We start from the raw sequence: 22,782 nt of genomic DNA, 5'->3' as shown, positions 1-22,782 counted from the left end.
ATATCTAACAAGTAATCTAACAATTTCACAACAACTACCTTATACACACAAGTGTAAAGGAATGAATAAGAATATGTACATAAAGATTAATGATTGAGCGATGTCCGAATGGCATAGGCAAGATGCAGTAGATGGTAATAGAGTACAGTATATACATATGAGATGAGTAATGTAGGGTATGTAAACATTATATAAAGTGGCATTGTTTAAAGTGGCTAGTGACATATTTATTACATCAATTTTTCATTATTAAAGTGGCTAGAGATGAGTCAGTATGTTGGCAGCAGCCACACAAAGTTAGTGATGGCTGTTTAACAGTCTGATGGCCTTTATAAGAAGCTGTTTTTCAGTCTCTCGGTCCCCGCTTTGATGCACCTCTACTGACCTTGCCTTCTGGATGATAGCAGGGTGACAGGCAGTGGCTCGGGTGGTTGTTGTCCTTGATGATCTTTTTGGCCTTCCTGTGACATCGGTTGGTGTAGGTGTCCTGGAGGTCAGGTAGTTTGCCCCCGGTGATGCGTTGTGCAGACCTCACTACTCTCTGGAGAGCCTTGTGGCGTAGCAGTTGCCGTACCAGGCGGTGATACAGCCCGACGGGATGCTCTCGATTGTGCATCTGTAAAGTTTGTGAGTGTTTTTGGTGACAAGCCGAATTTCTTCAGCCTCCTGAGGTTGAAGAGGCGCTGCTGCGCCTTCATCACCTCGCTGTCTGTGTGGGTGGACCATTTCAGTTTGTCCATGATGTGTACGCCGAGGAACTTAAAACTTTCCACCTTCCCACTACTGTCCATCAATGTGGATAGGGGGCTGCTCCCTCTGCTATTTCCTGAAGTCCACGATCATCTCCTTTGTTTTGTTGACATTGAGTGTGAGGTTATTTTCCTGACAAACACTCCGAGGGCCTCACCTCCTCCCTGTAGGCCGTCTCGTCGTTGTGGGTAATCAAGCCTATCACTGTAGTGTCGTCTGCAAACTTGATGATTGAGTTGGAGGCGTGCATGGCACGCAGTCATGGTGAACAGGAGTACAGGAGAGGGCTGAGAACGCACCCTTGTGGGCCACAGTGTTGAGGATCAGCGGGGTGGAGATGTTGTTTCCTACCCTCACCACCTGGGGCGGCCCGTCAGGAAGTCCAGGACCCAGTTGCACAGGGCGGGTCGAGACCCAGGGTCTTGAGGTTAATGACGCGTTTGGAGGGTTTATATGGTGTTAAATGCTAAACTATAGTCGATGAACAGCATTCTTACATAGGTATTCCTCTTGTCCAGATGGGTTAGGGCAGTGTGATTGCGTCATCTGTGGACCTATTGGGGCGGTAAGCAAATTGGAATGGGTCTAGGGTGTCAGGTAGGGTGGAGGTGATATGATCCTTGACTAGTCTCTCAAAGCACTTCATGATGATGGAAGTGAGTGCTACGGGGCGGTAAGTCATTTAGCTCAGTTACCTTAGCTTTCTTGGGAACAGGAACAATGGTGGACCTCTTGAAGCATGTTTGGGGAACAGCAGACTGGGATAAGGATTGATTGAATATGTCCGTAAACACACCAGCCAGCTGGTCTGCGCATGCTCTGAGGACGCAGCTGGGAATGCCGTCTGGGCCGGCAGCCTTGCGAGGGTTAACACGTTTAAATGTTTTACTCACGTTAGCTGCAGTGAAGGAGAGCCCGCAGGTTTTGGTAGCGGGCTGTGTCAGTGGCACTGTATTGTCCTCAAAGTGAGCAAAGAAGTTGTTTAGTTTGTCTGGGAGCAAGACATCGTGGTCCACAACGGGGCTGGTTTTCCTTTTGTAGTCCTTGATTGACTGTAGACCCTGCCACATACCTCTCGTGTCTGAGCCGTTGAATTGCGACTCYACTTTGTCTCTATACTGACGCATAGCTTGTTTGATTGCCTTGTGGAGGGAATAGCTACACTGTTTGTATTCGGTCATGTTTCCGGTCACCTTGCCCTGATTAAAAGCAGTGGTTTGCGCTTTCAGTTTTGCGCGAATGCTGCCATCCATCCATGGTTTCTGGTTGGGGAAGGTTTTAATAGATGCTGTGGGCACAACATCACCGATGCACTTGCTAATAAACTTGCTCACCGAATCAGCGTATTCATCATATCCACTCGTTCAACTTGAAGAGAAAGGAATCCGAAAATCTACCCCTAAACTTTGTTTCAACATGTCAAAATACGTTTCTATTTACTCCTCAGACACCCTAAAATGTAATTAAACTATAATATTTATTTCGGAAAGAAGTATGTTCAATAGGAAAACAATTTTAGCAGGTGCGCAACTTTGTCATGGCGTGCAAAAACACGGATTTCCAAAACTGTGTCCTCATACAAAAACTGTTATTTCTTATTCGTTTTTGAAGTTACAAGCCTGAAACCTTGAACATAGACTGCTGACACCCTGTGGAAGCCATATGAATTGCATCCAGGTAGCTATTTTACAATATGACCTTTCTCTTGCAATTCCAGTTGGTTTTTCTTTGGATTTTCTCCTACCATATCTATTGTGTTATATTCTCCTACATTATTTAAACATTTCTACAAACTTCAACGTGTTTTCTTTCCAATGGTACCAATTATATGCATATCCTGGCTTCAGGCCCTGAGTTACAGGCAGTTTACTTTGGCACGTCATTCAGGCGGAAATGGAGGAAAAAGGGGCCAAGCCCTAAGAAGTTTCAACAATGTCTACACTGTATTTCTGATCAATTTTATGTTAATTTAATGGAGAATTGTTTTTGCTTTTCTTTAAAAAACAAGGACATTTCTAAGTGACCCCAAACTTTTCAATGGTAGTGTATATAAATATAGGACAAAACACACATCACGACAAGAGAGACAACACAACACTACATAAACAGAGACCTAAGACATAGCAAGGCAGCCAAACATGACAACACAGCATGGTAGCAACACAACATGACAACAACATGGTAGCAACACAACATGGTAGCAGCACAAAACATGGTACAACCATTATTGGACACAGACAACAGCACAAAGTGCAAGAAGATAGAGACAACAATACATCATGCAAAGCAGCCACAAATGTCCGTAAGAGTGTCCATGATTGAGTCTTTGAATGAAGAGATTGAGATAAAACTGTCCAGTTAGTTTTTTTTGCAGCTTGTTTCAGTCACTAGCTGCATCGAACTGAAAAGAGGAGCAACCCAGGGATGTATGTGCTTTAGGGATCTTTAACAGAATGTGACTGGCAGAACGGGTGTTGTATGTGGAGGATGAGGGCTGCAGTAGATATCTCAGATAGGGGGCAATGAGGCCTAAGAGGGTTTAATAAATAAGCATCAACCTGTGGGTCTTGCAACGGGTATAATCGGCTCTAAGAAAAACAAGTGGGCTCAGACACTGAAAACGGTCATTTTCTTTTCAGTTAAAATGTCCTCTTCTACATTAGGGGGGCTCCCTAGATTTGACTAATCAAATATGGCACCCAAAATCCAATATGGCTGCCACAATAGCATTAAATGGTGGGTAAATCATCTGTATATAGAAATCTTTCAGATTTGTGTCCTGTTCTTATGACCTTAACTCAGTACTATTTCTGTGCAATTCAACTTTGTTGGAAATCCAATATGCCTGCCAGAATTACACTCAAAACATGTTTGTCTGAGTATATACAGAACAAAAATATGAACGCAACCATTTCTAAGATTTTACTGTTACAGTATGTGAAAATCAGTCAATTGAAATACTTGTATTAGACCCTAATCTATGGAATTCACATGACTGGGAATACAGATATGCATCTGTTGGTCACAGATACCTTAAAAAAAATTGGTCTCAGGATCTCATTACGGTATTTCTGTGCATATAAATTGCCATTGATAAAATGCAGTTGTGTTCGTTGCCTGTAGCTTATGCCTGCCCATACCATAACCTCACCACCACCACGGGGCACTCTGTACACAACTTTGACATCAGCAAACCGCTCACCCACACAATGCCATACACGTGGTCTGCGGTTGTGAGGCCAGTTGGACGTACTGCCAAATTGTCTAAAAACAACGTTGGAGGCGGCTTATGGTAGAGAAATGAACATTCAATTCTCTAGCAACAGCTCTGGTGGACATTCCTGCAGTCAGTATGCCAATTGCACGCTCCCTCAAAACTTGAGACACCTGTGGCATTGTGTTGTGTGACAAAACTGCACATTTTAGAGTTACCTTTTATTGTCCCCAGCACAAGTAATGATCAGCTTCTTGATATGTCACATCTGTCAGGTGGATGGATTATCTTGGCAATGGAGAAATGCTCACTAACCGGGATGTAAAATGTGTGCACAAAATTTGAGAGAAATAAGATTTTTGTGTGTATGGAACATTTCTTCAATCTTTTGTTTCAGCTCATGAAACATGGGACCAACACTTTACATGTCGAGTTTATATTTTTGTTCAGTGAAGAAAAGGCAACAGACTGCTTGGCATGGCAACATACATTTTTCCAAGTTACAAGCCTCTTTGAGAATCAATGAGGCAACTCGGAGGCTCCAGCGTAAGGAGAGCAAATCCAACCCTGGACTCTTGACACCCTCTCCCTAACTTTACATCTTTCCCCCACTGTGGTATAACTTGTGCCTCCAGGATTGAGCTCTTAAGTCACCTCCTTATCATTTCGAAGGGAGCTTTGATTCACAACTAGTCCATTACGGTTTCCTGAATCCAACATGACTTTCCGCTGGCTCACTGCATTAGTGGTCCACATTGGGATGTTCCGATGCACTCTTATGCTATTCAGGTTGAGGTGGCACATTGCTTTTTCCACAAAACCATGTCACCCATCCTGTCTGTCTGCCATGGAGGTGCTGTATGTTAACTTGGTGCCATTATGGAGTATGTGTAGAATGCAACCACACATGATGACAAGCACATAAGGCAGGTGTTCACTACAATGAACCAACACAACTTGACACTCATTGACATGAAATGCCATCAACTTACGAGGCCTTCACATAATATGGTAGGAATTGCACCCCTCCAATGTCAATGCCTATCCTGAATCTCCCAGAACTGTTCTCGATAGGCCCACTCCACAATAATTCCTCCCCTCTGGCAGGTACTAATGAGAGAGACACCATGGAACTGGACTGCCAAAGGTCAGGAGGCCATTCGACCCTGACTAAATTACAAGAGTAGGGCCTTATTAAATAACAAAATCCTTCAACCCACTGGGCACACACTTGCTGAGTCAATGTCATTTCCACATCATTTCAATGAAATGACGTTGAACCTACGTGGAATACACGCTGAATTGACGTCTATGCCCAGTGGGAAGGAACCTTGAATCCCAAAAAATCTCATTCCGATGTCTGAACCAACTTGATTTCCTTATAGCAGATGACCATAGCCACAACATCAAAAAACATGTCTAACTGTATGTATTCTTGTCAGGCAGGACCATACAGCAGTGAATGAGAACAAATCTGACTTGGAATGTTGTGTCTGTGGGGTGACATGCCTATGCATTAAGATACGCTAATGCTGTTTGTTTGTGTATGTAGGTTACATTAGCTTTTGGTGTCCATCCCCCCTCCAGCCAGGCATTATTCTGCACTTTTTGAATTTAGGGGTTGTGGCACAATATCTATACATTTAACCACTTTTGCAGTAAAATATTTTTACACAACTATCCATGTCATAAATGGGAGACATTAGGGATGTGAAAAAACATGGTCGTGTTTTGTTTTACTTCAGGTAGGGGTATCTAAACAAATTGTGGACCTTGCCACTAGCCTATGAAGACTTGCTCATCAGGACCAGGTTTTGGTTTGAAGAGTAAACTGCATACACTTGCAGTCTCAGACAATAAATCTTATTCTCTCACTACTTTCCTTCTGTTCATTCTCTTCTTCTCTCTCTCATGTTTTACTCCCCCCTGTCCGTCCTCTTCTCTCTGTATGGAGTTTCCAGAGGCCCCTGTGCTGTTGGCTTGCACCAGCCTACGCGGGCTGGCTCTAAAGCCATGGATGCCTCACGCATCTGCCAGAGAGAACCAGGTCGACATGACAACTTGAACTCAGTGGTATTCTAGCAGGTGAGGAAGATGGAGGACAGAGAATGTAGAGAGACATGGAAAAAGAAGAGAAGATGGAGAGGGATAGATGGATAGATGATAGAGACGTGGTGGTGAATGATACACAGATGAGGAAGGTGGAAGAACGATATGGAGAAGTGAGAGAAAGAGGAAGATGAAGAAGCAGCAAACCTGAGTTCAACAAAACCACACTTTATTTCATCAGTCTACACACCCTCTGGTTTGTAGCTGGCCATGCAAGAATATACAGTTGAAGTCGGAGTAGTATAACAACACCACCTCCTAACAAACCCCTCCACAGTTTCTTGTTACAAACTATAGTTTTGGCAAGTCGGTTCGGACATCTACTTTGTGCATGACACAAGTCATTTTCCAACATTGTTTTACAGACGGATTATTTCACTTATAGTTCACTGTTCACAATTTCCAGTGGGTCAGAGTTTACATACACTAAGGGTTGACTGTGCTTTAAACAGCTTGAAAATTCCAGAAAAGTTAGTGTCATGGATCTTTAGAAGCTTCTGATAGGCTAATTGACATTATTTGAGTCAATTGGAGGTGTACTGTGGATGTATCATTCCCATGCACCTTCAAACTAGTGCCTCTTTGCGTGACACATCATGGGAAAATCAAAATAAATCAGCCAAGACCTCGCCAGAACAGGAACAATTGGACCTCCCAACTGGTTCATCCTTGGGAAGCAATTTACAAAGCTCTGAAAGGTACCCACGGCTCATCTGTCTACAAACAAATATGTACGCAAGTAATAAACACCATGGGACGCCCGCAGCCATCATACTGCTCAGAAAGAGACGCTTCTGTCTCCATGAAGTACTTTGTGCGAAAAGTGCAAATCAATCCCAGAACAACAGCAAAGGACCTTGTAAGATGCTGGAGACAGGTACAAAATATCATTTAGCCACAGTAAAACGAGACCTATATTGACATAACCTGAAAGGCCGCTACAGCAAGGAAGAAGCCACTGCTGCCCAAAACTGCCATAAAAAAGCAGACTAAGGTGCAAAACTGTACTGGGACTAAAGACTGTACTTTTGGAGAAGTGTCCTCTGGTTGATGAAAACAAGAAAAGGAACTGTTTGGCAATAATTGACCGATAGTACGTTTTGTTGGAGGGGAACAAGGGGGTAGACTTGCATCACGATCATGTTGTGGGGTGCTTTGCTGCAGTGAGGGTACTGGGTGCACTTCAACAAATAGATGGCATCATGACGGATGGAAAATATGTGCATATATTGAAGCAACATCTCAAACATCAGTCAGGAAGTTAAAGCTTGGTCGCAAATGGTCTTCCAAATGGACAATGACCCAAACATATTCCAAAGTTGTGGCAAAATGCTTAAGGACAACAAAGTCAAGGTATTGGAGTGGCATCACAAAGCCCTGAACCTCAATCCCATAGAAATTGTGGGCAGAACTGAAAAAGGCGTGTGGAGCAAGGAGATAAAACACTGACTCAGTTACACCAGCTCTGTAACGCTCTGTCGAGGAATGGGCCAAATTCACCCAACTTATTGTGGGAAGCTTGTGGAGGCTACCCAGGAAACGTTTGACCCAAGTTAAACAATTTAAGGCAAGTATACCAAATATAATTTAGTGTATGTAAATTCTGACCCACTGGGAATGTGATGAAAGAAATACAGCTGAGATAAATCATTCTCTCTACTATTATTCTGACATTTCACATTCTTAAAATAAAGTGGTGATCCTAACTTGAACTAAGACAGGAATTTTTACTAGATTAAATGTCAGGATTGTGAAAAACTAGTTGAAATGTATTGCTAAGGGTATGTAAACTTCGACTTCAAACCGACGTATGGATGTCACACGTAGCACTCACAACAACACATTGTCAATGCATTTGCACAGATGATTGTTGTTTGTTATACACAACATGTAGCAGCAGGTCTCTGATTTCAGTTATGAAATGTGTATGCAATGGATTCAGTCAGTCAGACACAGTGACACACACGGGCTATGCACGTACACGTTCATTTTACCATGTGCAACTGCAGGACTCTAGTTAAATTTGATGAAATATCTGCACAGCTTAATCCCAGACACACCACACGATATAAATAATGAGAAAATATTTAAGAGCTGGACAGATTAATAGTACTGCTAGATCAATAAAATAAAGTGTTTTATTTATATCTCATGCACACACATCCACCACAGAAGAACATTACTAAAAGAGTCTGTGTGGTGTGATTTCCCAAAGTGCTGCTCAGTGGTGTGTGTGTGTGTGTGTGTGTGTGTGTGGTGTGTGTGGTGTGTGTGTGTGTGTGTGTGTGTGTGTGTGTGTGTGTTGTGTGTGTGTGTGTGTGTGTGTGTGTGTGTGTGTGTGGTGTGGTGTGTGTGCGTGCGTTTGTTTCCCTGAGAGGGAAGGTCTTACAGTGTTTTGTGTTCCACTGCCAGAACTGGAACATGAGCTGCATAAGAAGCCAAAGAGGACCTGCATCATCAAGATGACAGCACCAGAAACTTTTGGAAGAAACATGGTCGTGCTCTGTGTCAACTCGTAAGTCTCTCTCCTCTGTGAATGTGCAGCTGAGTAAAATCAAGTCAAATCTTTGTTTTCTTGCAAAACAATTGGTGTAGACCAGGTATTCCCATACTGCCATCGGGGGTACGCCAAATAAAATACAAAAAGGATCATTTTTTCCCTTCACATTTTCAAAAAGTCCATTAATATTTTCCAACAGGGATATCATTTGAGTGAATTTTTTATCCCGCTTGAGTAGCCTCGTTTCACTGACAAAAATAAAATTAAACCATCTAGTGTTCAGCGAAAAACAACAGAATGTCAAATACAGTAGCCTAGTCAAATAATTAACATCCAATCACATTACGTTACTCTCTCGCGGGAATTCCACTAACGGTCGGTATGTAGCCAAACGTAGCTGCTGCTCATGTTGGTATGTACTGATGGAGCAAAAGCCATGACAGGAGAACTAGTGAAGAGAACAATGACCCCGATGTTCCTTTTAAGGAACGGATGCCCTTAGCAACACGTACCTATATGAGAGTGGATTCTCGGTCACTAGCATGAAAACTAAATACAGGCACAGACTGTGGTGAGAAAATGATTTAAGACAGACTCTCTCGACATAACCCAACATTGCAGAGTTATGTGCATCCTTTCAAGCCCACCCTTTCTCATTAACTGTGGTGAGTTTATCACAATTTCCGATGACAAATAAGGTTTTATATGTAAGATGGTTAAATAAAGAGCAAATATTTGATTATAATTATGTTATTATTTGTGCCCTGGTCCAATAAGAGCTCTTTGTCACTTCCCACGAGTTGTGACAAAAACTAACACTCATTCTTATGTTCAAAAAATGTATCGTATATAGTGTGTGTGTGGCAGGCTTACAATGATGACCCTGGTGCTAGAGGGGGTATGCAGCTGGAGGTTGAATGTTTGAAGGGTTACGGGACTATAAAACGTTTGGGAACCACTGGTGTAGGCTAACAGTGAAATGCTTACTTACGGGTCTTTTCCAACAATGCAGAGTTAAAGATAAAAATTATAAAAATAGTGATTTGAGGAATAAATACACAGTAAATGATGAATAACAATAACGAGTAAAAATCGTATTAAAAGGCAGAGGGCAATGTGAAACAGAACATGAATTACACATGAGCTCGGTTCCCATGAAGACGAGGCTCCGTACCAGCGTCTTGCTTCTAGCACTGAGGTGTGTGTGTGTGTGTGTGTGGTGTGTAACTGGTAGGATCTGAACCCGGGTCTCCCACTTGAAAACCAATGTCATAACCCTGAGACCAAGAGGAGGGTGACACTGATTTTAAGTTACTTCATCGACTAGCGTCAATCCCACTCACCTCCGCTACATGTTGTCTCTCTCTCTCTGCTGGTTGAGGGTACGGTATCCACCACTGTTTTGCTTCTTACCAATAATGTGTTTATGTGTGTATTCTGCTGGTTGACGGGGTACGGTATCCACACTGTTTGGCTCTTACCAATAATGTGTTTATGTGTGTATCTGCTGGTTGACGGGGTAGGTATCCACCACTGTTTTGCTCTTACAAATAATGTGTTTATGTGTGTATCTGCTGGTTGACGGGCACAGTATCACCACTGTTTTGTCTTACCAATAATGTGTTTAGTGTGTATCTGTGATTGACGGGGTACGGTATCCACCACTGTTTGGCCCGCAGTATGATGGACCCAGAGGCCCTGTGTCGGCCATGTTCAATGCCGACTACACACCATGGGGCATGCCGTAGCAACCTGCCTGGCGCTGTGCCGGCCGTGGCGTTCATGGGACGTCGGGCGGGACTCCTCACCTTCATGATCGTCACTGCCCTGGCATCAACTGCTGCAGCTGGGCCTGCTCAACTGTGAGTAGGTACAGACACGTGTTATGCATTTACACACACCGACACCGCACGCACGCACGCACGCACGCACGCACGCACGCAGCACACACACCCAACACACACACACACACACACACAACACACACACACACACACAACACAACACAACACACACAACACACACACACACACACACACCTCATCCACAAATAGTTATTTACATGGAAATTACAAAGCAATAACACCTCATTATATTCTGTACCTGTTATACACAAATGACATACTCCAATTATGGAGTTATTACAGTGATTCAGAGGAGTCACTACTAGAATGCCCTTTTCCAGATCATTGCCTCTGTTGTCGTAATATCAGATCTGTATCGGTCAGAAAAATAATGAGATTTTCTAATGGCTATACTCATTTTCACTGTTTTTCTTCCCCCACCCATGACCTTTCCTTGAATGCAGTGATTGGGAAGTACAGCCTTCGCCATGACACAGGTACAATTTGACTTTATAAAATTCACTCAAATTGAAAAAATATGCCAATCAGGCGCTCTGGGTTGCAGCTCTACAGGCCAGGCTCATGCTCCATCTGTTGATTTTGTGTTGTAGAATCAACAAAACAGTCRTTAAACAAAATTAAAGGCTGGCCAGTACACCAACTGTTTTCCGTGATCAGTTYTCTGTTATGACTAGACCCAGTAAGTGACATTTTTATATTTATGATGTACAGTATGTGTCTCACCTCCTCTCATGTTTCTCATCCTTCTCGTCTGGTTAGTTCTGAGGGACACACTAAACAGGAAGTTCTCGGTGGCGTTCTCCATCATCGGAATGTTCTCCTCTCACGCCGTCAGCACCCTCAGCATCTTCTTCTGCGCTGAGATCACTCCCACCGTCATCAGGTAACACACACACACACACACACTATGTATGGTCTGACCGCACCCACACCAACAGTTATTGGATTCCTATAACACACTTATTTGGTAAAATGATGTCCCGCCAAGTATGTTTGTGTTAGAATGGCTTACTAGYGCCATCTTGTGGTGTATGTATGTGTCATATAAATGCAATTTGACAGACTATTGTTCTAGAATATCAGCCTGGTCTCGTAGACTAGACGTAACATAGTAAACATAAGTTCGAGACACTCAAGTGAGTATGATATGTTACGTTTGCTATGGTTACATAAGACAGAAGGTTACTTAAGGCAAAAAKTATGGTAGAGTGGTTGCATGTTCAAATCTCATCACGGACAACTTTAGCATTTTAGCTAATTAGCAACTTTGCAACTACTTAGCATGTTAGCTAACCCTTCCCCTAACCTTAACCCATTAGCCTAAAGAAATCGTTAGCCACAACAAATTGAAATTCGTAACATATATGTTTTGCAAATTCGTAACAAATTGGAATTCGTAACATATCATATGAATTATACTTCTTAACATATCATAGGAAAAACGGATGATGGACATCCACAAATGAATACATACCATACGAAACGTAACATATAATACTAATTGGAGTGTGCCGATTTACTATTACAATGTTACGTGTACCCGATTCCAGGTTGATAATCTAGATAGTGTCTGAGTTTGATCTTTTTTATGCTGTCTGGTTTCAGTGTTTGGCTAGTCGTTCCTGAAACCTGACTCTCCCTCTTTGTCTCCCTCTCTCCTCAGGGGTGGTGGTCTGGGTTTGGTCCTGGCCAGTGCTGGTTTCGGCATGCTGACGGCCCCTATCATGGAGCTCCACAACCAGAAGGGCTACTTCCTGCACCACATGATCTTAGCCGCCTGCACCCTGCTGTGTATCATCTGCCTGCTACTGCTGCCCGAGCCGCGCAACCAACCCCTGCCAGAGAGCCTCGTGGACGGGGAGAGCTACACCCGCCAGCCCCTGCTCACCCACCGGCCTGGAGAACAGCACCTCCTTCTCACCAAGCCTGGGGATAGGGACTTATACTCCCGCGTCCATGATACGCCGCTGCGTCTTACGGCCACCGGGGGCGCCACAGCAGCAGCGGCTACTGCTCTTGCAGCAGTGCCTACGTCTTATGCGTACGCTACCGGAGGAGAGGTGATCAGTAATAGTATGGTGGAAATTGGYGTGGGAGAGTCATTGTAGCAGCATACCTGCACTCCCCCCTGACACACACAGACAGAGGACAGGACAAGACTGTGCTGTGGGGATAGCTTGAACTGTCCCACTCCTGGTCACTATCATGACTGGTCTGATTCATTCAGTCCTGCTTGTAAGATTCTTCCATGAGGAACTCTTTCGTTTTGAAAACTTTAAAAACCTTCCGTTTGGTTTAATCAAGAAATTATTACCSTCTCATTTGTCTTGTGACACAATCCTTCCACGTCTTGTTTGTGAGAAAGGCGTAAATTGAGGTCATGGATATYCAAGATTTGGACAAAACCCCAAAATGAAAAATAAGGCATTACTGTTCAGACACCCCAAGAAGGCATATTTACCAGGAGGTTTAATGGGTGGTAATGTAATGAGGTGATGGATTAGCAGTTAGCCTATAGAGTAGCGACTATGTCTACATTCTAAATTCCTCCATATTCCCTACATAGTGCACTACTTTTGACCAGGGTCTGCATATAGTGCACTATATATAGGGAATAGGGTACTATTTCAGACACTCAATATGATTTATTAAGTATTTGAGGGCCTGCAATAGAACAGAATATTCTTGAAACAAATGATGGAGTTATTCACACACCTGTGTATGTCTTTGCAATTAACAGAAACTCATTACAATGACTTACATGTATTAGTGCCCATAGGGTAGTTGTTGCCACGGGTTGGCAGTGTGTCTAGTGGGTACCATGGTTCCATGCTGGGGAGGGATGTCATGGTGTCTGTTGTAAGTTATAAGCAGAGTGGTGTACTCTAAACACATAGAGAGACACTTATAGAGCAGCAGAGCAGACATGGTATTCAATATTTCATTTGAAATGTCTTTCAACAGTGATGTGTGCTCTATGCATTTCAAATTCTATTAGTGTAACTTTTTTTGCACTAAAATTCAAAGTTCAATCAAATGTAATCAAATTTTTGTCAGCCAGCTCGTTTGAGGCACAGGTTTTGGGTGAAACTGCTGCACTCTAAATGTAATAAAAGGAGAGGTCAGGCCTATATACTGAAGCCTACTTGATGGGTTCATTTCTGCCTCCCACCCCCCTGTCAAAAGTCAAACTTGGCACGTTATCCTTAGTAGTAGTATAATCAATGTAAATACATAAGAAAACTGAGTACTGCAGCCCCCATTAAATGTTGGTGAATGACAGCCGGAAACCTAAAGAAACTGTGATGGCTTTGGAAATGAGTTTGGACTTTGAATCTTTTTATTGTGTTTTTATTTCCATATTCTATGGRAAAATCAAAGGCACCGAGTGTTGAGTGGACAATACTAATGTCCAGTTAGTTACTAGTATGTATRCGTCCCAAATAGCAGTCTATTCCTTACATAGGGAATAGAGTGCCATTTGGGATGCAGACTGTCTACTACTACTACTATGAAACATCTCTGTTTCTGTATGGCTTTATCACAATGGTTGTTCAGTTTTTAAAATCCTCTGATTTCAACTGGACAGGTGACTGAAAATAATCTATCAGTAATTCAGTATTTMTTTTTTGTCATGTTGCCAAGGGGATTCTTGTTGCTTGACATACCTCTAGTTTAGCTAATTTTCACCTGGTAAATAATGTTAGTTGTATATTGCTGTTTTTAGTACTTGTTTAAACCTCTCTCTCTAGCACAGTTAAATAATGTCTGGCCATGCCATGAATCACAATGTCTAGGGGTTTTGAAATGGTTAGTGTCTAGAATAGATGAAGTTATAATGCAATAGAGTGATCTAGTTAGAATAGCTGTGGCTGACAGAGTGTTGGTATACAAACGTTATACTCTTACAAATGATTGAATACCAAATGTAAGGTGTGTATTAATGTGCCATCCATTGACAATGCATGGACTATCATACATTTTATGCACTATGCATATCAAATAGTTTTCATAGAACATTTTGTCACACGATACGTATAGATGACCTTAAAAAGGCCAAGTATACTCTATACATTTCTACCATGAACTATATTTGAAGCAAATGGCACATATTTTGACACCTTGTATTGTTTATTTATACATGTTTTCAGCAATGAAATGTTGTGGTAAAATAAATGAATTTCCATGAGTGATCGATTGTCAACCACTAATATTTTCTAAGTGTTTATTTTTTATATATGATGCATTTGCAATATTAAAGCCATAAATGTTGTTTTGATAATAAACTTGTTGATTATGTCAATAAATTAACTACTGAGGTGATACATGTCTGTAGACTGAGTTTGTGGGCAGTGGGCACAGAAAATATAGTGTGTCTGCAGCCTCTACACAGAGACGTCTCTGGTTAGATCTCACTCATGAGTGCTAAAACAGCAATCGACAGAACATTCCAGACAGGTAATGTTGTTTTTCTCTCCATTGTTTTATTTTGGTACAAAACAATTAAACTAGTAAAAAAAAAAGGGGGAAAAGGTTAAAACTTGTCAGGGTGAACTTCCATCTCTTTCTTTATCCTGTTCTCTACCAGCAGAGACAGGTTGGAGTCAGTCATGGGCAGGGAGTAGCTCACATACACCTGTTTCTTAGTCCTTTTAGCTGAAACAAAGGAGACGGAGGACAGCTGGGTTAGTGATGTTTCAGATGGTGAAAACTGACACCAACAATAGAACATAATACTGGTTAGTAGTTTAAGCATCTAGCKTTCGGTTATTGTTCTGAATAACATATAGCTATCAACGGAATCACTATATAATTGATGGTTAGACAGATTTGACTGGAAAAACAWCGTTGTGGCAGCCTAGAATTGCCATCAGATCATTTTGATGTTAGTAGCCTCGTGTGGGGTAACAATAGAGGCATCAGGGATCAAATATCTAGCTTCCCATTCTTTACTTGGATGAGTTTGAACAAACTAACTCAGCAAATACCAAAATCTAGAAATTCATGACATACACAGACTGTGCTTGTGTGTATTTATGTGTGAGTGTATATGAATTGGTGGTTTGTTGTGCCCCACAATGAAATTGAGGGGAACTATCGATCTGTCTGTCTCCGTTCGTACATCCGTTAGTATGTACACGTTAGTACATATGTAAGTCACACGCAATCTCAGACACCACTGGCCTGATACTGACAAAACGTTGGTGAATGATGCGTCTTGCCATAGAGATCCGGCATTTACAAAATGACACCCAAGGGGGGCGCTATAGTAATCAACTGAAAACTTTGAACAAGCATATCTTGTCGCATTTGACCTACAGACATGAAATCTTGTACATACTGATGCGGCAAAATATATTGACAGCCTTGCACTTTTCTTTAAAAMTTCCCTACTTCGAAAATAAATTGTATTTCATTTTCAACATTGATGAACCAATTGGATTTTTGTAAATTTAAAGGGATACTTCGAGATTTGGAGTGGTTGATGTGGAGTGGTTGAAAAATGAGTTTTAATGACTCCAACCTAAGTGTATGTAAACTTCCGACTTCAACTGTACATACATACATATATGTACATATATGTATGTACATATATATATAATATACATACACACATATGTGTATATACATATGTGTGTGTATATATACACATATACATACACACACACACACACACACACATTTATACATACACACACAAATCGGTATCTGCTTTTTTTGGTCCTCCACTAATCGGTATCTGCATTGAAAAATCATAATCTGTTGACCTCAAGTTAAATTGCCAAAATGCCACGTGCGTCCACTTAAATCAGTACATTCATATCAACCTAACCATTACGAACATTTTATTTGATAAAATAAGCCTCACCTAGCAAAGTAGCTATAACATTTTTTGTTGACCAAATTCGACACACATTGACCTCCATACATAAATTCGTGGCAGAGTAAAACCTCTTGCGCTCTGATACAGCCAATACTCACGAGAGAGATATGATATTGACAGGATGAAAGGGTGCTTACTCAATCTCTGCGCCAGTGAATTTGGAGTGGTGTCCGATGGGTCCCCCAGGATTAACGTAGAGAGCGGCATCGAATCCTGAATATATATAAATAAATAAACAGATACGTAGGTTAGCTAAATTACAAATAGGACATAGCACCATCAGCCGTTAGAATAACGTTATAGTAGCGTAGCTAGCTAACAACATTGCACGGTGAAGCTAGCTAACAATCCATCTCGGTTAGCTAGTCTGCTTTAAAACAATATATTTACAGTAGACTACTCACAAATTTACTTTCCATTGAAACAGCCAAGTTGGACAAGACGGGGTTCGAGCCCACCCAAAGGAAAAATCCTCCATTGAGTTTTATGACGTGAAAGTGAACCGTTTGCTCCAGAATCTTCTCGGAGAAATCGTGGACTGTAATGGCATCGCCTACTGCTCCACTCTCTGCTATGTTCATATTGAATAGATGTTTGTATGAAGACAAGTACAACGAAACCAGACCATTATTCAAACATTTCAACCAAATCACGTGCGTCCGTAAACAACAAGTCACTTCCTCGTTTTCTTCGTCGTTGGTATTCTTCTTAGGTTGGGTTTATCGGTGGTTGGCATCCAACGTTATGGTGCAATACCGCCACATACTGTCGTGGAGTGTGGGCCAGAGACGGGGAGAAACTAAATAACAAAATATGTGAGACTATATCTAATGATGTTCTACTCAATATACTCTTTAAACTAATTTCCCGTATCCCCTTCTCCCTCATACTAGATCTCAGCCTATCTCTTTCCCTCTGATACTGCCCACACTGTAGCAATACATGCTCCACGGTCTGTTTCCTAGCAATAATCACACTTTCCTGTTGGAAGCTTTTCTATCACATTTAAGGACTTATTCAACAGGTTGTGTTCCACCCTTAATCTTGTAAAAATAGCTTCCTCTCTTCTGTCTCTTCCTGCCGTCCTCCCCTCCCCRACTTTCCTCTGTACTTGAAATAAATGCCTGCTCTTAGTATCTCTATTCCACTGCTCCTGCCATCTCTGCACCATCACTGTCCATATCAGGCTTTTTGCCTCTGCCTTGCTCATTAAAACTAAAACATTAACATCCCCACTTCTAAGTGCTTGTTTAGCCAGTACATCAACTGCCTCGTTCCCCTCCACCTCCACATGGGCTGGGACCCAAGTAAATCTTATCTGTATACCCATCTGTTCTAATCCTGCCATGGGTTTGTAGCACCTCATAAAGCAGGTCTTGTTTGCTACGTAACCTAAAGGACCGGAGACTCATTAACACTGCACATGAATCAGAGCAAATAACTACTGTGTCTGGCTTGACTTCCTCCACCCACTGCAAGGCCAACAGCAATCTGCAATGGCATATCCCTCATCTCCACCTGTAGTGCAGCCACTGGGGACGCCCGAAATGCCCCACTACATATTCTGAGTCCTTGCCCCTGTATGACATCTAGCCTTTCCAGTGATGTCCGGGCTGCCGAACCATACGGTATACCGCCATAGTCTATTACAGATCGGATCAATGCAACATACATGGTCCTCAATGAGGAACGCCCAGCCCCTCACCCCTTCCCCGTCAGACAGCGCATCACATYTAGCACCTTCTTACACTTTCCCACCACTCTCTCAATGTGTTCTGCCCAGGTCAGTCTAGTGTCAAATTATACCCCAAGGAACCTGAAGGCCCCCACCCTCTCCAAGTTTCTCACATATAACCTCAAGCWTAACTCATCTCCCACCTTCCTCCAGGTAAAGAACACTGTCTGAGTTCTCTACAGAGAACCTGAATCCCCACATTAATGCCCRCCGCTCTACCTCATYAATTGCTTCCTGTACCTTCCTGACTATGTATGGCACATTTCTTCCCCTCTTCCATAAGGCCCCATCATCTGCAAATAACAACCTCTCAATATCTGGCTGTACCTGAGAGTTAACATCATTGACCATGACTGAGAACAACAGAGGACTAATCACGCTCCCCTGTGGTGTACCATTTTCTACTTTTTTTGGTATCGTAGCGTTCACACATTTTGTTTGTGCATGCCGCAACCCTACTGTGCGTTAGTGTGTGATCGATCACGTTACATTTGTGATACAAAAATAAAAAGGAAGAAAATAATATATCTAATAATTGCACCACCAACCAACCCTACACAGATATACCACTATTTCATAAAAATCTGAAAACCATCTTATAACTCTTCTGCAGTAAAATCTCATACACCCAGGTACTTCTCTGCAGCTGGCACCCACACTCATTAAAATCCCACTACCCCATTCCACTACTACTTTCACCCTATCTGCTCCTGCACCATACCAATGGCCTGCCTGAGACACTACCACTCAACACACCCTGTAACTTTTAACTCAATTCTCGTATACCCAAATACGTCTCTGCAGCTGCCACCACAACATCTATTTAATGTGATTTACGATACATTTCTGCGGTACAGTTGTTAACCATTGCTATCAGTGGTGCCTGCTCAGGGGAGGATGGCTCATAATAATGTCTGGAATGGAGTAAAATGGATGKACCGGAGTGAATGGAATGGTATCAAACACATGAAAACCATTGTTATGAGCCGTTCTCCCCTCAGCAGCCTCCACTGATTGCTATGAACGCTAAGAAGCCAACCTTACTGAAGCATATGTAACAGGTAAGAAATAGGGTTTTGTAGGGTTTCTCTCAGATCAGCCTTGGGAGGTTGAGCAACAAACAGAAATGTGTATCTGCTGGCCAACACATTTAACCTCACCACAGTACTTAGTAGTAGTGGCACCTTTCCTAATAGTATATGGTGAAAAGTTACAAATAACTCACTATATGCAGCCCCTCACTATAGCTTGAATACAACCAATGAAACCATAGCAAAGAATGTAGCAGTCTTACAGCATTTATATCATCCCAATAACAAACGAACAAATAAAAATAAAGAATGACACCCATTACTGTGTTCATCGAGTCTGTATGAGGGCTGGAAGGGACTAAAATAAAAGAAGTAGTCTGCGGTAATATTATTCTCCTTTGAATGGCTAATTAGGCCTAAATGTTCATTATTAACAGCGTCTACTCTTATGTCAAACTTCCACGGGAATCCTTTATAACTAAATCACTTCAACTCACGGCTCTCTTCTGGTTTCGGTAACAATTCTTTGATGTCAAGTCGCTAGCGGACTAATACAATATGACACTGGTTACACAAGATGGAGATTTAAAGAGAGAGAGAAAGAGAAATAACACTTGRATACATTTGTAACTAAGCTTAGTTTACCCCTAATAACCTGCCCTGAATTGCCGCTATTATGGGTAAGAAGTAATGCATGTATTTACGTGTTGAAGGCCTTCATCGGATATCTCTGTTGGGCCCTTCGTGGGCCGGGTTACGCTTGGTGATAAGGGTTCCACGGAGGCCTTGTTCTTTAGATGGCCCTCTCCTTCGTTCTCGGGTGTAAGTCTCTGATTGTCCTCAAGATGTCACACTGTCCTTCTTAGTTGTCTGTTTACTTGCACTCGTTCTGGAAGAGTGGTCTCCTGAGGACGGCTAATCAGACGTGTCGATGATCCCAGAGTGGTGATGAAAGTCGTGTAGACAAACGATGATTTGAAGAGAATAACCAGATGGCTCTGCTTAAATTCACCTTCTTAGATACAGTACAGCTACTCAACCATAGCATTGATTGTTAAGAGGTTCCTTTGTCTTCGTCAACCTTGTGTTGCATTTCGGGGTCGTGACTAATCATAGACCTCAGCTGCAGCTTGTGGCCCTTCTAGTCTGATATGTTAATTCTTAACTAAAAAGGGGGCATTTACATCACACTGACATGCTCTCTGGGTTCCCTGAGGCGTGTCTAGTTACGAGGCAAGGTATCACAATTTACTATGGTCTCGTCAGAGAACTAAAATCACAGTCTTATCATCAGAAAAACATTCTCTTTATCCTGGATATTATGTAAACATGATATACACATTGCGAAAACCCTTCAAGTTACAATGTTTCTGTTATAACTTAACTTTTAATGACCTCACAAAATAGACAATAATCTTTCACATTCCATTTCTCATAATTACCAACATTCGGAGGATGAAATATATTGTCCCGACGTCCATTGTTTGATGTTGAAGTTCTTGGGCAGTAAACTCTTCATAAGACACACAGACATTCCGATCACTCAAACTAGGCACCAAAAGGACTCGTCTGCTGCCTATGGTTTATGATCGAGTGAGGTGTCATAAAACCCCCACATCCACCCCCCATTGTGTTCCTGAAAAGCTAGGACTGGGGGTGTGGCAATTTTCACATGGGTGCTGTCATGCCAAAATCCTAAATTTAGAACTATTTTCAATCTATAGATATTCTCCAGTTCAACAGCCGGCAGCGTCAGTAAAAATACACCCTCTGTGTGTGTACTCTGCAGTTGGTTATAAGGAGTCCTAGATTATCGCGGAGAACGATTCCCGTAGGGGGTCCGCCCGTGAGTACATCCGCTGGGTTGGTTTTGACGAGGGCGCAGTGTCAGGATCAGCCAAAGAAACTCCATCCTACAAAAACGCTTAATTAGAGATATTGTTTGATTATTTCAGTGGTTTGGTTTTTGTAAACGAAAATGTTATGACACAACAAATGTTGCTGATTTCCCTATTTCGAACGTATATCTTGTACCTGGGAAGAGAAGGTAAGGTGCAACTTATTGATCTCCTTGAACGGATCAGCTGAGGATACTTAAGAATTGTCTTAGTACCTCTGTTTCTATCTATTCGGTGCTGGCTTGCACCCCTTCTATTCCCATGGGGAGGAGTGTACAACTTTATTTGGTTCCTGTGGACCCACTTGAACGTGTTGTTTTGTCGACCTTGGCTGATTCTGATTTGATACGCTACAGGTGACAGTTTCACCAAAATCTCGTGTGGCCCCGTCCAGTGGGGCAGGAACTTTGTCGTGACGCCCACGGGTTTGGTGTATATGTAGTACCACACCTTATCCCCAACCTCGAACATGTGGTGTGAGGCCTTTTTGTCGTAATGGGTCGTGTCACCTTCTGCACTTCTTTCCTACTTTCCTTGAGTATGCGCAAAGGTAGTCCGGAACGTATCGATGAGTCATGTAGGCGGTGGCTGCGGCGACATGTCCCTGTTGGTACAGGAGCTGCAGTGGAAGTATCATTTGTTGGCCCGTCATCATCTCGAATGGTGTTATTCCCGTAGACCTATTGCCTGTGGCTCTGATCGCCATCAGTACCAGTGGGAGTTTGACGTCCTAATCTTTGTGGTTGGCTGCCACGTATTTCCTCAGGATTCTGATGATTGTCTGGGTGCTCCTTTCTACCCTGCTCGGAGCTCCTAGGGTGGTACACGATGTGGAGGTTAACTCTGACTCGCAGGAGCCGCCACAGTTCGGTCATTACAGCTTCCGAAAAGTGGGTTCCTCTGTCGCTGTCCACAGTTTCTCCTGGCAGGCCGAAATGACTGAAAATGTGGTTTCCGCTGTGTCATTGGTTGCGGGCAGGCACTCCACCCACTTGGTGAATGCGCAAGTCACTGTGAGGATATACTATTTGCCTCTTGCCGACCTAGCAACTGGGCCAACCCAGTCGATCTGGATCGAGCTCCAGGGGTAAGACGCAATGATGCTCTGTGCTCTGTGAAGTGGCTTGGAGGATTGAAACTGGCAGTAAACTAGACACCCCTTCACAGATTGTGCCACGTCTTGTTCCATGTGAGGCCAGTGGGCCACCTGTCACAATATTTCACATGTAGCCTTGACCCCCCTATGGCCTCCACATGGCTCATTTTGGGCATGAGCTGTCAATATCCCCCTCTGTGTTTTAGGAACCACCCACCTTTGTGTGGCGTTGGTTTCTGAAACATAAACCAGGAGGTAATCTACAAGTGTGAGGTGCTGTTTAGTTCCGTACAGCGAATGCAAGTCGTGTGAGCTTGCCAAAGCCAGTTCGGACATTGGGTGATTGACAGGATCGGACAAGAAAGCCATCAAAGTGGCGTGGGACTCATCTTGGTGTTGCATTGCTACCAGTTCACCTTTCAGGAATGAATGAGTTAGCAACACATTATGTTCGTGCGAAGATGTTTCCCACGGTGCTACATGGCTACGCGTTACCGCAGACACCATGGGCACCTCGGTGATCATTGCGTCTCGAGCATCGAACATCCAAGGGGTGCAGTGAATTGCGCCAGATTTCGCCATGCTGTCGGCATGGTCGTTGGCAAGTTTGTTACGACCAGGTGATTTGGAGTGTCCCTTGACTTTCTTCCAATACACCTCTATGTCGTGTTTGGTTATGAGGTCATCACAAGCTAGAATT

The 22,782-nt window shown here is 42.7% G+C and overlaps 1 protein-coding gene and 1 pseudogene across 1 annotated transcript; one reads left to right on the top strand and one right to left on the bottom strand.

Moving 5' to 3' along the window:
• LOC111971216 (solute carrier family 22 member 23-like) overlaps window positions 1-14,761 on the top strand; it is a 30,677-nt pseudogene extending 15,916 nt beyond the window's left edge.
• Window positions 14,762-14,900: 139 nt separating this feature from the next.
• On the bottom strand, window positions 14,901-17,019 carry psmg4 (proteasome (prosome, macropain) assembly chaperone 4). The gene is made up of 3 exons (XM_023997971.2): window positions 16,727-17,019; window positions 16,460-16,535; window positions 14,901-15,094 (listed from the first exon to the last, which is right to left on the bottom strand). The coding sequence occupies exons 1-3, from the start codon at window positions 16,901-16,903 to the stop codon at window positions 14,973-14,975; spliced, it is 375 nt and encodes a 124-aa protein (XP_023853739.1). The 5' UTR covers window positions 16,904-17,019; the 3' UTR covers window positions 14,901-14,972.
• Between the last annotated feature and the right edge of the window lie 5,763 nt (window positions 17,020-22,782).

The sequence above is a fragment of the Salvelinus sp. IW2-2015 genome, linkage group LG13 (genome assembly GCF_002910315.2).
Source record: "Salvelinus sp. IW2-2015 linkage group LG13, ASM291031v2, whole genome shotgun sequence".
NCBI lineage: Eukaryota > Metazoa > Chordata > Actinopteri > Salmoniformes > Salmonidae > Salvelinus > Salvelinus sp. IW2-2015.
Note: the sequence above shows the minus strand (reverse complement) of the source record. Positions and strands in the feature narration are given on the sequence as shown.